This window comes from Culex quinquefasciatus, chromosome 3 (genome assembly GCF_015732765.1).
Source record: "Culex quinquefasciatus strain JHB chromosome 3, VPISU_Cqui_1.0_pri_paternal, whole genome shotgun sequence".
Lineage (NCBI taxonomy): Eukaryota > Metazoa > Arthropoda > Insecta > Diptera > Culicidae > Culex > Culex quinquefasciatus.
This window is the reverse complement of record NC_051863.1, coordinates 34,546,483-34,563,165: the sequence shown is the minus strand read 5'-3', so window position 1 is coordinate 34,563,165 and position 16,683 is coordinate 34,546,483. Positions and strand designations below refer to the sequence as shown.

Sequence of the window (16,683 nt, the reverse complement as noted above, 5' to 3'; positions counted from 1 at the left end):
GGTTTGCGGGGGTAACGTACCACGTAGCGACCCTCCGGCGTGCGCGTTGTTGTCGACTGGAACAAGGATTCGCAGTCTCGCTCCTCGACGGAAAGCTTGTCGTTGATTGTGAGTTCCTCCGTCTTCCAAAATCGCTCCATGCTCTCCTCCAGCGACATCATCGCGAGTACCGAGTACGAGTGTGCGGTTTCGGTTGGTGTGGACGAAGCTTGGCTGGCGGAACCGGTGACAATCCAGCCGAAAACGCTGTCTACTAGAATCGGAAGTGAACCGTCGAGGTGAATGCGAGCTGCGCTAGGGAAGAAAGAGTGAAAATGCTTTGCTCCGAGAACCATGTCGATCGGCTGCCGTTCATTGAAGGTCGGATCGGCGAGGAAGAGTTCCACCGGAATGTTCCAACCCGACGTTGAGATGTTGTGGCTTGGAAGCTCCGCAGTCAGTTTGTCCATGACAAGAAAGTTGATCCCGCAGGAGAAATCGCTCTTTCTCGACCGCACTTCGGTGGAGACGGAATGCCGAACTGGTGTTGACATCTGGCCTGCGCCTTGGATCACCACGCTCGCAGGGGCTCGCTTGAGCCGCAGAATTCTTGCCATGCGATCGGTGATGAGATTAGGTTGGGAGGCGCTGTCCAGCAATGCGCGGGCCACGTGTTCCATTCCCAACGAATCGACGACCTTGATCAGCACAGTAAGCAGGAACACGTTTTCCTTGGGCTGCTGAAGTGGAACGCTGACTTCGACCTGTGGAACGACCTCGGTGGGCGTAGCGACCTCTTGCTTGGTTGAGACGACCGAAGCGGATACTTCCAACTGCCCGCTCGCTTGTGTGGGTGCCGTTGCACCGCTGTTGGTTCTTGGCGAGTTATCAGCATGTCCCGCGTGAAGGAGCGAATGATGCCGCTGTTGACAGTGCCTGCAGGAGCGCTTGGACGAACAATTCCTCACCTGGTGTGCCCCCAAACAGTTGTAGCAGAGGTGTTTGTTGCTCACAATCCGCTGACGCTCAGGGACAGAAAGCTGGCCAAACTTGTGGCATTTGTAGAGAGGATGCGCGAGTCCACACGCTGCACAATCCGCGGCAGGTCCTGAACTAGCGGTGGAGGCGTACGTCGAAAGGCGCTGCGAGCTCCGTTTCTTCGACGCGGGGCGGGGCGACTGATGCGAGCTGGTAGCCCCATTGGACGAAGAATGGTTGTTGTTTACCGAAATAGATTCCAGAACCCTCATTCGGCGCTGCAAGAACTCGATCAGGCTCTGGAAGTCCGGATTGGAAAGCGTCGAAGCGTGGTCCTCCCAGAGATTGATGGTGTCGACGTGCAATCGTGTGCACAGCAAATGCTCGAGAACGGTGCTCCAAGAAGCGGTTGGTTCTTTGAGCTGGTCCAGAATCTTGATGTGCCTCTGGAACTCGTCGACCAGGGAGTGGAGGCTGGATGCGGTCTCGTGTTCCATCGGTGGCAGTTCGAAGAGGGCTTGTAGATGACGTTTTTTCAGCAGGTACTCGTTGTTGTAGCGCTCCACAAGAGTGTCCCAAGCGATTTGGTAGTTGGCCGCATTGATGTCGTACGTGTCGATGTAGCCGGCTGCCTTCCCAACGACAACTCCTCAAATAGTGAAACTTCTGAACGTCAGGAAGGTCGGGATTGTTGTGGATGAGCGCCACAAACAGATCGTGAAAAGCCAACCATTTCTGATAGTCCCCATCAAATTCAGGAAGCGTAATCGTCGGAAGCTTAATGCCAGAGAGAGTGGAGGATGCGTGCGGGGGGGAGGGATTGCGTGGTTGAGGAATGAGACGTTGTTTGGACAGAAGGAAGCTTTTTATTTTGAACAGACGCGTTTCAAAACTAGCCCGAATTCCCTCGTGTACCACCTTACCCGCATCATCGGTTTCGTCGTCCTCCAGCTGCTGCTGGATGTCCTCGAGCTTGGAGCTCGCTTCCTCGATGTGGGCCAGCCTCAGCTGCACCTCCATCTGGTCCCGTTCGTGGTCGTACTCCGCTTGAAAGCTCTCTGCCCGACCCAGCGCCGCCAACAACGACACTCTTCGAGCCTGCAGCGTCGCCTTCAGCGTCGCATCCATGTTGGAAGTGCCGCTCGACAGCAACAACAGCAGTGGTGAGCGAGATCTGCGAAAAAAGACCACGGTAGACCCGGACGCAGACGAGTAGCGACTTGGAAAGGTACTCACCTATCCAAGGCAAGAAAATGCCTTGAATGTTCAAGAAAACAGCCACGGGAACAACAGCTTGTCCGTGCTGTGCGCGATCACCAAAACCCGGCTCGTGGCACCGTTCAGCAGCAGTGAAGCGGTCGCAGATCGGGCGTGACGCGGTTGCAGCCGGTTGAGGATTCCGGGGAGGCAGGGAATCGTCCGTACAACCGGTTTCGAAGAGCCAGCAGGTGTGGCGTGGTCGTATACAGCGTTACAAGATGGCCGCCGATGACGATAGTTGATGATCCTCGTCGATCAGCGAGCCAGGAGTGCGAGCGCGACCGCGTGGCTTCCAAAATGGCGCAGGATGGCCTGGGGAACACCACGAACCGGTCGGCAGCGAACGTCGAAGGTTTGAGAGGCACTAGCAGGGCCTGTGCGATGTGCTCCAACGGTAGAGGCAGCAGTCGCCGATTCCGTCAGTCCGGAAGTTGCAGAACAGCGTGTAAAGAAGGAAGGAGATCTAAAGGGCACCCGCGGGGGAGACGCAGCGAATTAGGACAGCTAATTACCTGCTGCCTAATTAAATTAGGCCTTGTATAAATCAAGCAGCAAGCCGCAACAGCAATGGCGTCGGCCCGCGTCAGATCCTCGGCGTCCAAAATGGCGGTGCACTCCACGGAAAGGTTGGCCAGAAATCCTGGTCACGGCACCAAATATGGAGTGGCAACTCACCAACCGGGACCCTACGTTGTGTTTTCTGCGGGAGGATCAGATGGGAGCAACGGGGCGGAAGCAGGTCGTCCAGCAGGCGCAGCAGCAGCAGCAGGTGCAGCGGGAGCAGCAGGTGCAACGGGAGCAGCAGGTGCAGCAAGTGCAACGGGAGCAGCAGGTGCAGCAGGTGCAACAGGAGCAGCAGGTGCAGCAGGTAGGTAAAACACGCGAAGGTAAGTAAAAAACGCACTTTATTTAGTGAAACAACTAACTAAAATCTTCCTTTTTATTTCAGCGCAACTTCTCTTCAAAACGGTTGGATTTGGAATGACGACGAAAGTGACGAGACACATTTAGGTGGCTTGCCTCTGACAGCGCAGCGGTGCCAGAATTATGGGGCGAAAAATAATAATGCCGGTCAGCACCAGCTATATTGTGGTGTCGACGGTGCTAACTGCAAACTACAAAGATCTTTATAAGAAAGACTGGCTGACGCAACATGTCGTTTAAGAGTAATCAAAGAAATACAAAGCGTAACGCCTGCGCACTATGCGAGGTTAAACTGTACCATTCTATAGAAGAAAATGTGAAAAACAAGATTTTTTTTTGAAAAACTGCCTGTGAACACATGAAAAAATTAGAATGTAATAACAGGAGGTGGTAGAATAGGCCAAATACTACCAAAAACAAATATAAACTAATCAAGATAAATGGAAATTAAAATTCTTCAAAATGAAACAAGAAAAACATAAAAAAAAGAAGTAAACTTTTTCGTACAACAAAATTTGCTCTATATGACCTCCTGAACACGGGAAAAATAAAAAAAATAAATTTTTAAATTTCAATAATGTTTTTAAAACAGCTTTTTAAATCCTGCAATAGTTGTCGGAAAGCAAAGTACGAGTTTTTCAGCAACAGCTTGTAATTTTTTATTTTCAAAGATGCACTGTTTTACAATGGCTTAATTGGATATTTGTTGAATGTCAGTCTGTAATATACATAAATACATTTCAAATATTCTTTTTTAAATTAGGCCGATGCAAATATTTAAAAAAGTTTTTGTCCCTCGGCCCTGGCCGAGGACAAGGGGGGGGGGCAAAAAAATAAAAAATTATAAAAAATTACATAACAAGCCATAATCTTCACATTTAAATGAAAAAATTGTTTTAAAATGCATTTTACACTAGTTCAGTTGTTTTGCAATCATTAGTTTTCAAAAAATCTAAGATCTGACAAAAACAAAAATTGTATCGAAAAAAAAGATTTTGCATCGAAAATTTTCAAAAAATCTTAAGATTTTTTAATAAACCCAAACATGCTAAAAATGATTTTAAACGCAGAAGAATGTATTTTAATTTGATTTCAGCTGGTTGCACTTGAATTTTCATTGAAATTTTGAAGTTTATTGTAACATTTTTTTTTTGCCCCCTGATTTTTCGGGCCAATTTTGAAGGGGGGGTGACAAAAACTTTTAAAAATATTTGTACCAGCCTTATTCCAATTTATATTATTTGAAATGTGGGTAAAAAGGATTCAAAATTTTGTGTAAATGTTTTGGATTTTTTTTACCGAAATATTCAAATTTCACAAAATACTGTTTATTTATAAAACTACATAAATTTTCATATTTGCAATAAGTTAAACGAAATTTTGCATACATTTTTAATTCTATTTTAAAATATGATTTAAAAATAGATTGTTTACTCCAAATCTCTAAATCATTGGAAACGCATGCCTTATTTCAAATTATCTGATTCCTATATTGCATTTTTTTCAAATACGGTACAGAAAAGCTGGAATAAAAGTGAAAAAAACATACAAAATTTTGCGTAGTTTGACACCTATATTGCAAATTTTGAAAATTTGAGTATTTTCGACAAAATACGGTATTTTGTGAAAATTTTAGTATTATACAAGAAAGCGCTAGTCAAAAAAAAAAACAAATTATTCGCTCTACAGCATTGCCTTGGCGTTCTCGATTGCGAGATTCCTACTCGAAACTAGGTGTCCGAAGGCTTGATTGTTGAGGCAATTGCAAACCTCTTTTTACACTTGAGCTTCCATCCACCCCGGGATTCGAACTGACGACCTTTGGATATCGACGTAACCCTTTAGGTTAGTCTGGGGCCAACATTTACTTCCCGTCCGACGGAAGGCGAAATCTCGTCTCGAAAAATGCCACCGGGACCGTCTGGGATTGAACCCAGGTCGACTGGGTGAGAGGCAATCACGCTTACCCCTACATCACGGTACCCGGCTTTTACAAAAAAATACCATATGTTGTGAAATTTTTTTTTTATATCTTCAAAAAAAGAATAATAGTTCTAAAAGCATACAAAATTTCGCTTCGTTTGATACACGTATTGTAAATAATGAAATTTGAGGGTTTTCGACAAAATAAGCATTTTGTGATTTGTGGATTAATGCTTTGCATTCTTAGTTAATTTTAGAAAGATTTTATCGTCGATAAGATTATCGATAATTATTGTCCCGACGATTATGATAGAACCATCGTTATCGTAATGCAACCTCGCTAATTTTACCGTTTACAACCTTGCTCAGATCATAAATTATGTATTGAACATGTTGCCTTTAGCCCAAATTTCAGCTAATTTGTTTGAAAATTAGCTTGCCTTGAGAAGGAACAAATGTAAATGGGAATAAACCCTTACAATATGACTATATAGGTTAGTTGCTCTGTACAAGTCAGTTGTTTATTTTTGACGAATTTAGAAAACCAGGAGGTCGAACGGAATGGCTATGGAAACAATTCCTCAAGGATTCCTCTTTCATCCTTTCCAAAAATCACATTATATGTATCTTATTTGCAACACTTTATGAACTTGCTTCAATTGATTTTTTTTTTCAATTTTTTATCGGTCATTTTTTTCGACCCACCACTGCCTCTGAAAAATTAGATCTGACCCGCAGGGCCGAAAGGTTGGGCACCTCTGTTGTAAACCTTATTGAACTCGTTCTTGTGAATTATGAATGTTCAAAGTAAATCAGTTAGTTTTAAGCTTTCACGCTGATATCTCTTTAAATTTTCACTCCCTTCTTGCCACCTTCAATCAGCTCTTAAGTTTTCTCTCCATATTTGATCGATTCGTTCGAAGTTCGTCATTCGCCAATAAAGCTGCTACGCTGCATCGAAATTGAATTCCTCCAGCAATTTTCCTTAGTCTCCTACGCCATCTGGCTAACGGTGGTGCCCTCGGAGGATGTAATTTTGATAAAATATGCACCATATCCTTCGGGCGGGCGCGGGCAAACTACCTTTCGTCGACGACTCCTTTCCAGGCAATTTGCGTTCTCCACTGATGCGCGCATGAAAATCCCACCATCAACGGCTGCTGCTGTTGCTTCAGCCGGGTCGACCGGAAGCTGTAAAGTGCTCCCGGAACGAGCTCGAGAGAGCATTAGGGAGTTGTGGGGCGAAACGGGGTCGAACCGCCGATAACGAGCAGCACCGTTGAAACAAATCGCTACACTGAGGCTGGCAGTTGCAGCTTCTGCAGTGGCAGTTTGCGGTTGCACTGCGATAGGGGAGTGTTGGCGATTGTGTCGAAATTGTTCCTTATTTTAATGTCCATACAAGCAAGCTTCTCCAGAAATTGACACTTCACCCTTCACGATATTTACTCTCGCAAATGCCATTAAAATCAGTTGCGGGTTTAATGGTTCGAAAGTGAAGGTCTTTTCGTGGGACTTGGCGTCTGGATTTGAGACACATACACAGCACACAAACACACACACTTGAAAGTTAAGCTGAAAAAAAAGACCCGTGAATGTACTGTGTTTGCACGGGAACACCCTCACCGGGATTAGTTGAAAGTGTATTTTTAGTCCTCAACGGTATCAGCTGCTCTTCGCCTCGTTTGACAGAGCTGGTTCATTTTTGTACGGAAATTCTGTTCTCTATATTTCAAAATATGTTTCAATATCTAAAATTCTAATAAAATTATTTAATTTAGAGATTTGAGATTTGATTATTATACTCTGGAGAAGCTGAAAAAGAATGAGATTGATGATTTAAGAGCAATTTTCCACAAAAACTGGAAATTGATTTAATTTATTCTTTTTTTTTTTAATTTGGCTCAAATTTTTTGGGGAATTTTCTTTTGTGTCATTGATTCACCCAAACAAGGCTTCGGTGCGAAAATATTTGAAAATATGTAACTTTTGAAGGAATTTGTTGATCGGTTTGATGTCTTCGGCAAAGTTGTAAGTATTGATAAGGACTATGAAAAGAAATTGTACATGGAAAAATACGAATTTTTATAATTCTTTTTTTTAACTTTAATTTCCTAAAACCTTTGTTTATAATAAGGCCGTTAGAAATATATTTTGAAGTATATGTCACCCCACCGATTTTTTTCGAAAAATAAGAGGCAAAACAATATGTTTTCAAGATACTTCAAAATTTTAATGGAAAAAGAAATCTAATAAACTGAAAATAATTGAAAATATATTTTCCTGCTTTTAAAATCATATTTAGCATATTTGAGATTGATCAACAAGGAGCGGCCGTGGCTTACTGGTCACGGTGTTCGCTTTGTAAGCGAATGGTCCTGGGTTCGATTCCCATCTGCTCCCAACGAGAAAGTATAGGAAATATAAATCTTGAAACTCTGAACATGAACGAAAAATCAAAGTCGCTCGAGTCGGGGTTCGATCCCCCGTCCTTTGGATTGGTAAGCAAAAATGCTAACCACTATGCCATCGCGACTTGGTGAGCTATGATTGGAATTAGGAATACTGTTACTATCAACTATATACGCGCTGGGTCCTTGTCCATTTGACAAGGGTTCGGAAGTTCTAAATAACGTTTGAATCCGATTGGTTCAAACGTTCTTCAGGGCGGGGCTTGTCGATAAAGCTGAAAGTACCTCGCGCTCGGCTAGCCAGCGTAGAAATGGGTCACCGAAGCTCGGCAGAGCTAACACCTTCCAAATGCCTATGCGAGTTATTTGCATGTATAGAATGCAGATCTAAAAATATATGGAAACAACTCAATTTGTAAGAAGCGACCGCGTGGTCCCGTTTGGTTGGTTGCACACACACACACATTTGAGATTGATCAACAATATTTTTTTGTGAAATTCCGTTGTACAGTACTGTAAAAAGTTATTTTTTCAACAACAAAATAATATTTCGACTCAGATAATTTGCAAACTAAAGATTTCAAAACATCTGGACAGGTGTAAAATGCATTTTAAAACACTTTTTTGCCATTCCGTCGTGAAACTACTTTCTTTCCCTGTCATTCTCAAGAGCGACGAAAAGGCCATAAACTACAGAATGGAAAATAAGAACCTTTCAATACCAGTGCTGAAAAGTCTACTTTTCAGCATTGAAATGGGTGCTTAAAAGTTGAACGTTTCAGCACTAGTATTGAAAAGTAACTTTATTCAATATTATTTTGTTATGAACGATGAGTTTACTTAGCATATGGATGTTTGACATAAAAATTCATTCAAAAAGCGATTTTCAGAATTGAAAAAAATGTTGTAAGCAACTTGTTGCAAAACTTGATTTTTTCAGCACTCGTTGTATTTATTCAACTTGGTAAACCTCGTTGGATGAATGTTCGACTAGTGTTGAAAAAATCTTCTTTTTGCAACTTGTTGCATAATAGTAGTTCATGCAACAAGTTGCAAAAAGATGATTTTTTCAGCACGAGTCGTACATTTATCCAACGAGGTTCACCGAGTTGGATAAATACGAAGAGTGCTGAAAAAATCAAGTTTTGCAACGAGTTCCATACAACATTTTTTGCAATTCCAAAAAATACACAATGAGTGAAATTTTATGTAAAATTTTCATGTATTTTGTCAATAAATCGTTTAAATAATTTTTTTTTTGAAAAGTGTTACTTTTCGAAACAAGTGCTGAAAATTTCAACTTTTCAGCACCCATTTGAGTGCTGAAAAGTAGAACTTTTTAGCATTTATTTTGAAAAGTGATGCTATTCGATTCTGTTATTTTCGGTACAGAAAAGTAGGCTATTTCGTCGTTCAAGAATGATAGGAAAAGTAAGTAGTTTCACGACGTAATTGCAAAAACTACTATTTTCATTCAAATGATAGAACCATGGCTTGTTATTTATTTTTTATATTTTTTTTATTTGTTTGCCACCACCTCCCCCCCTCCACGACTTTAGCCAAAGTTGAGGGGCACAACCTCAACAAATATTTGCTACGGCCCTTTGAAAATAAATTATATGTTTTTAAGGTAAAAAAAACTTAAACTTTTGATTCAAAGGGAGCTATTTTTTTGGAAATATTAAAATTTTACTCGATTTTTTTTTCAACTTTAATAAATACAACCACTAAAAATTTATTTGTAATTGAAAAATTCCAGTTTTTCTACTTCTTTAAATATTGTCTATAATTGTTCAATCCTTAAAATATGTCTTTCGAAAATTGAGAAAATTTCCAATAATATTGGATGATAATTATTTCTAGTACCAAAAACTAAAGGTCCATTTTCATCGTTAAAAAATGGATCATATGTCATTTTGTTTTTCAATTGAAATAACAAATGGTTATTGAATATTTGACACAACATTTTCACTATTATTGAATGAAATACTTCAAGTTCTCCTTAAAGGATCAAAGTGGTTTATGGAATTGAATGATTGAATAAATTAATTATGTGTCTAATTAAAAAACATCACATTAAACTAATTCACAGCAAAACAGTTTTTGAATGAAATACTTGAATTCCACAAAATACTGAATTATTTTTTAAACTTAAATTTTCATATTTGTTTTATATCAAACAATTCGAAATTTTGCATGCTTTTTTTATGTTAAAATATTTTTTTGGGAACAGATTTTTTTTACTCCAAAAACTCCGAATCAGTGGAAATGCATGAAAAAATTCGAATTATCTCATACCCATATTGCAAATTAATAAAAAATGAGTTTTTTTTTTAAGATATACCGTAAGTGGAAATTCTAAAATTTAAAAAAAAGCTGGAATACAAGTGAAACAACATGCAAAATTTTGAACCTGCTGAAAGTGTATGGGCGAAAGAATTACACAAAATGGCACCTTTTGTCATAGAGATGGCCCCCACAAAGTTTGAAACAAATCGAACATTACAAAAACTAAATTTTATTATGTTTTTAAGCGGTTTCTAATTTTTTTTTTATTTCAGGTAATACAAACAACCCTTTGGAATTCAACTCAAATTCTGTTTCTGGTAAGTAATAAATCAAACAAAATCCTTAGCAATTTTGAAAAGAATTTTTTATATATAACATAAAGTTATGAAATAAAACACTCATTTGCTTTAGTTTTTCAAATGTTTAATCATCGTTGATATAGATGCAAATTAAATAAAACAACACAGGTTTTATTTAACCTAATGTGAATTTTAATACCAAATGCACAGCTTAAACCACTTCACTGCAGACGAATTTTAATCGACCCTGCATAAACATTAAAGTAAACCAGCGCCTCACTGGAAAACATAAAATTCAAACGGCAGCAAAATAAATATGGCACAAAATGCAAACCGCGCGCTGTCCCAAGTTAAACCAAAACCGTACCCAGCGTCATCCCACCCATTAATCCTCATATGTCTTGACGGCGCTGGCCCAACTCCGAGGGTTCCAGCCCCTGGGATTTATGGCCAACGGCCTCCACTTTGGACGATTGCACATCGCATACTTGGCATAAAAATGTATACAAAAAGATTTTCTCAAAAATTAAAATTAAAAAAAAACATTTTTCAAATCATCAATCAAATCAGAAGTTTTAAATTTTGTGAATTAATTGCTCCTCTGGAAAAAAATATTATTCTTCAAAAAACTCCTCATACCTACCCCAAGCAACATGTTTAGGAGCCTTCCGAACCCTGTTCAAGACTCCCGTGGGGAGGAATTTCGCCCCTCCAAATTAACGTTCTTTATGTTGCTCTGCAGCGCAAAACAAGGGCACATTTTCCGGTCCACTCACAGTATCCCCCCTAACAACCTCCCACGTGCCCGGAAATTCCCCCCCCCCCTTCTCTTCATTCACAAAAATTCGCATTTTCAAGGCGAAGCTGTGTTGTGCGTTTAATTCGGCCACTATTATCTGGCACAGTTTATTTCCTTCCTGGGCCACGTGGCAGGAAGAGTCGTATTTTAAAATTAGCCTCGTCTTATTCCAAGCACTAAAAGCTCGGCGGTCGCCACACGGAGGAAGGTTGGTTTTGGCGGAATTTAGGTTAAGCTTCTCCATCGTTCGTTTTGAACGCACGAATTGGACAAGTCAGGGGAAGCTCGAGCTGGGATCGTGATATTTATTTTTATTTCAGTGCTAATTTCCAAACCATTGTACAGCGATTCTTGAGCGGAGGGGATGATGTGAAATTTAGAGCTCGGTGAATGAATGAAAGATGTTGAGGTGAACTTTGTGAGTGTTGGGGACGGTTGGGAAATTGAAAAAGTTGTTATTTAATGCTTAGGCAGTTTTGAATACTTTGAAAACGATACAATAAACAATGCCTCTTAAAGCTAACGGTATTGCTGTTAAATGTCATTATCTTTAAAAACCCGAATTATTCATAAAGAACATTGGAGAGTACTAAAATAAATCTCTTTCTATCAAAAGCAATATGTTATTAATTGTGAAACTATTTTTTGAGAGTTTTTAAAATTCGCTGCAAGAAAAAAAAAATGATTAGTATTTAATTCTGAGTCTTTTTTGGGCTATGTTGCAAGTTTCTGCTCATTTCTAGGCCTCCGAAGGTTATGTGTGGTGGTGAGTCACCCAAAACCTCATTTACGCAAATGGACCGACGTTTTACTTCCCCATCCGATAGAAGGCCAGGAGGATAAGGCCGGAATCGAACCCGCGCCCCACAGCAACTGAGAGATCGGCAGCCGAAGCCACTAACCACTGCACCTCGAGGCTTTTTTGATTAACTTCACTCAATTTATGGAAACGAATCAACCAGAAAAAAAATCGCAAAGTTTTCCCTCAAGAGATTCAGGATCGTTTTTAATAATATTTTTTCTCTTTTTCAATAAATTTCAAATTAAAATTTTGTTTAGTAGTAGAAATGTTGACCATTTCTTGTTTTAATAGTTAAAACTTAAAAGCAAACGAATGAAAAAAATCAGTTAAATCCTGTCACAATTCTCAATGAATGTTGATCATTCCTTTAAAATGCTGTGTATTTCATTTGATTTTACGAATAATTTACAAACATTGTGGATACCTTTAAGAAGTGTATGTAGAAATATGGCTCTAAAAAGACATAACAATATTTGTTGTTGCAATATATGATCATGTTTTAGGCATACATTCCAAATGTCATACAATTTTTTTGAAGATACTGAAAATTATCACAAAACTACTTATTTTCGAGAAAAAAAACTCAATATTTCAGTTCTTTGCAATAATGGTATCAAATTATAAGGGGTTTTTCAAACATTTCCAATGTAATAACAATTTTTTTTAATACTCAACATTTTCACAAAACAACGATTTTCTAAAAAATACTCAAGATTTCAGTTTTTTGCACTATGGGTATCAAATAATCGGGACTTTTCATACATTTGGAATGTTATAACATTTTTTTTGATATATGCTCAAAATTTTCTCAAAACTACGTATTTTTGAAAAAATAATCAAAATTTAAGTTTTTCAAAATATGGGTATCAAATTATCGGAATTTATTCAAATGTATTTGAATGTTATAACAACTTTATTTTTAAAAACTCAAAAAATTCACAAAACTAGTTTTTTTTTTTCGAAAAAAAAACACTTAAAATTTCAGTTTGGTAACAAATTATCGGATTTTTTTCAAACATTTTGAATGTAGGGGAAATATGCCCAATGATGAGTTTCATGCTCACTTTTATTTGGCTATTTATTACTTTGGAACAGACAAAAACATTTTATTTATGCTGCAATAAAAGAAATAGGCTGAGAAAGGGTATAGGGGTATTTTTAAATTTTGAAATTTAGGATTTTTTTAGAAAATGTAGTTATGTGAAAATTTTGAGAATTTTCAAAAAAACTAAAACATTCGAAATATTTTAAAAATATTCTATCGCTTGATACCCATATTGTGAAATACTGAAATTTTTAACATTTTTTTCTAAAATACGAAGTTTTGAGAAAAATTTCAGTATTTTCAAAAAAAAAATGTGTGACAACTTTCGAAATGTTTGAAAAATCCCGATCGTTTGATACCCATATTGCAAAAAAAAAAACAAAAATTTTGAATGTTTTTTTTTTGAAAATATGTAGTTTCGTAAAATTTTTAGTGTTTTCAAAAAATGATACTTTATTCTAAATGTATGAAAAAAAACCCAATCATTTGAAACCCATATTGTAAACTGAGACATTAAGTATTTTTCAAAAAATACGTAGTTTTCTGATTTTTTTTAGTATTTTCAAAAAAATTGTTATTACATTCAAAATGTCATTTGATACCCATATTGTAAAATTGAAATTTTGAGTATTTTTCAAAAAAACGTTGTTTTGTGCAAAATTACAGTATTTTAAAAAATTTGTGTTATAACTTTCGAAATGTATGAAAAAATCTCGATCGTTTAATACCCATATAATAGAAAAAACTAAAATATAGAGTATTTTTTTCAAAATCCGTAGTTTTGTGAAAAATTTAAGTATTTGAAAAAAACATTCGAAATGTATGAAAAATCCCAGTTATTTAATGACCATTAAGCAATAACAATAATATTGAGATTTTTTTCCAGAAACATTGCGTTTTCAAAATACAAGAAAAATACGTATTTTTGTGAAAATTCTCATGTAATTACAAGTGCATCGATAGCTGACATCATCCTGGGCATGACTGTATAAAAATAAGTTTGAGTTTTTTTGAGGCCTAACATTTTTGGCTTAATTTTCTATTTTTTTTTTTTTTTTGCATTTAAATGACAATTTTCTCTTTTTCGTGCTTTCATAGATAAAATCTGGAGTTTTTTCAAAAAAGGTCTAATAAACCAAATTTCCAGTTATTTTGCCTTTTGGGTGTTTTTGAAACCGCCTTGAGTCAGGGGTATTAAAAAACTACCAAAAAGCAAAAACTGAAAATTTGGTTTAATGGACCTTTTCAAAAAAACTCCAGAAATTAATTCTCAATAAACATAATCATATCAAAATGCTGTTGAAAATATTTTTGCTGAAAATCTCATATTCTTGTTGTCGATTTATGTTAAGGGCAATTAGGTTCAAAAATAAGTTGGTTTATATTACGAGCAAAAGTAACTTTTTGGCTTTTATGATCTAATATGTGAAGCATTACACTCTGGTTGCATGGACAAAAATAAAGTTCTAAAAAATTAGTGAGCCAACTTTCAGGTTCCTTTTGGGGTCCTAAACAACTCGGGAACGATTGGTTAAGTCCTCACTTTTCGCAAAGCGATTGTTTTTTGCTCAAAAATCACGTTGCTAATAAGTTTTTAAATTTTTGATTTTCATCATAATTTTTAACATATTTCCTAAAAAAAATGTTTTGGCAAAGCTGCGCACTAATTTGCATAGTGAAAATTGAAAAACATTGGATAAATACAATCTGATGCATTAGGTTTATAAAACTAATAAAGAAAAAGAAAATATGAATGTATAATCGAACCAAAAAATATAATTAACGCAGAAACAGAATGGGTTTCAATACTGAAAATAAAACTTAAGTTTTGTAAGTATTACTTCAAATAAGCAAATTTACCATATTACCAAAATAATGTGAAATTAAAAAAAATGCAGCACTTACGAAGAAAGGTTACAAATCGGTGGAAAAGTATAAATCACTCCGAAGAAAATCAAACAAATTAAACCACTCAAATGTCAAACTCAACCTATGAATACCCTCGACAATATTCGTACTCAAAATTCCCACAAGCAACACTAAGAGGGCAATAGAAAAACAGTCGACTCCATGGCAAAAGTTATGCAAAGTGATGTTATGTTCCCGTTTTTTCATCCCCAAGAGTGTCAGTAACAACGGCCACAGCAGCAGTAGCTGCAAACTTCCCAGCAAAATGTATTAAAAAGTTTTGTTCGGGCTTTGCTTTGGCTCCCAGGGGGAAAATTCTCCTCTCTCCGTTACTTCAGCCTTTGATCTTGCTTGCTTGGTTGAGGGAGAGTAACGCAAAGTGCCATTTAGAGCCGACTGCTGGAAAAGCTTCCAAATTGGTTATAATCACCTTGTTTCAAAGTTTAACATTTTTACTAAATCTTAGGAGGGGGGGGGGGTACTCTGGGGGCTGGAGAACGTAATCTGATAATGATCTTCCGACACTTGGCTACAAACTGGATTAGAGGAGAGTAATATCGGTGAAATCCAATAAAGAAACTTTCATCCATCTGCGGAGAGCTTCTGGAGAAAAGCTGGATGAGACGACATTTTCTTTAGAATCTCTGATAGCTTCTGTGAAAAGCATAAAGCAAAAATTCAGTTTGAGAAAAATAAACCCTACAAAGGCAATTATGGTAAATTAAGTACACACAGCGTATCGGGACCAGTCATCATCCTTCCCTTGCCAGACTTGAGCCCAAAATTGCTCCCAGCTTTCGGCACCGGCTGCGACTGCTGCTGCCCCGAAAGAGTCAATGAATTATGTAAGACGGACTAAAAGCTTCCTGCCTCGTGGCGCACGAAAACTTCCCATCCCCCAGCCCAAGGTTCCAACTTTCGACCAAAGAGGCAGAAAAGTGACGAACCGAACCCGATGCCATGAAATATGAGCATTACGTGAAAAATGATCCTTCGTACATCTGCTGCTTCGATTCTTTCGGTTACATTTTTCCCCAACCCAGAACCCTCCTCCCACAACATTTGATTGATGGCATCAGAGGGAGAGACGGTTATGCCGGTGCTGCTGCTACCCAATGCTTACATCAACATATCGGATCATTCTTGTTCGAACATGTGATTCCTTTTACCGTTTTATGCCGGTTCAGTGAAAGGGGAAAAGGAAAAAATGTGCCGTATCATATTTTCGTTCGGTTTGGCCTCAGTCAGTCGTTGCATTCAGGACAGATAGTGGGAGTGAAAAAGTGGTCGAAAATTGTATAAGAAATTTTAAATTACTTCAAATATACACCTTCAATAGTTTTGAAAAACATTTTCTTTTTCTTTTTCACTTTTAGTAAGAGAAGAGCAATCCTCGCTAGAATGAGAACATTATTTGGAAATTGTTTTATTTTGTATTTATTTTCTTAACTTTAAGGAAATTGAGTAGTGCCTTTGGGGACGCGCAATCCTGTGTTTTCCTGTTATTTTCCGTCTCTTTTGTGTCGCTGTTCGAGTGCATGGGGTGGTTGGTTTTCTTCTTCTTTTTTATTTTTTTAGTTCGCGGTTCGTTGGCCGTTGAGTTTTTTCGTTCTCTTTATATAGTTTTCGATAGAAACGATCCAAATTCTTTTTTAGACAAGCAAGTCGTATTGCTGGATTAAGTCCTTTCTATATCATCGAGGATCGGAAGGCACGTTGACGAATATGTTTTAAGGCTTATGATATAATACCATCTTAATGAATGAAGCCCTTCCTACATCACCGTTGATCGAAAGGCACGCTGACGAAGAATTTCTGGAGAATCGCGGTCGAATTAATACTATAGGGGAGAGTGGGGAGACTTGATCCCCGGGGACACTTGATCCCAAGCCTGTATCTCATCAGCATGTGGGTAAATCAATTAGCTTTGTTCTAGAAAGTTGTGCGAAATTGACTAAATCTCATTGTAGAAAACAAAGAAAAAAATTGAAAAATGTTTAGATTGAGTTACACACATTTTTCTAAATAGTGCTGCAATAAACTTCCAAGAGATCTTTTTTCTTTGT

At 38.0% G+C, this 16,683-nt stretch overlaps 1 protein-coding gene across 5 annotated transcripts in view; it reads left to right on the top strand.

Moving 5' to 3' along the window:
• LOC6039460 (zwei Ig domain protein zig-8) overlaps positions 1–16,683 on the top strand; it is a 378,844-nt gene that overhangs the window by 302,489 nt on the left and 59,672 nt on the right. For 2 of the 5 annotated variants that reach the window (XM_038263784.1, XM_038263785.1), the window contains exon 4: positions 10,037–10,081. The exons of the other annotated variants lie outside the window; for them this stretch is intronic. In XM_038263784.1, coding sequence (XP_038119712.1) covers positions 10,037–10,081 — 45 coding nt within the window. The remainder of the gene's footprint in view (positions 1–10,036; positions 10,082–16,683) is intronic. 5 annotated transcript variants of the gene reach the window in all.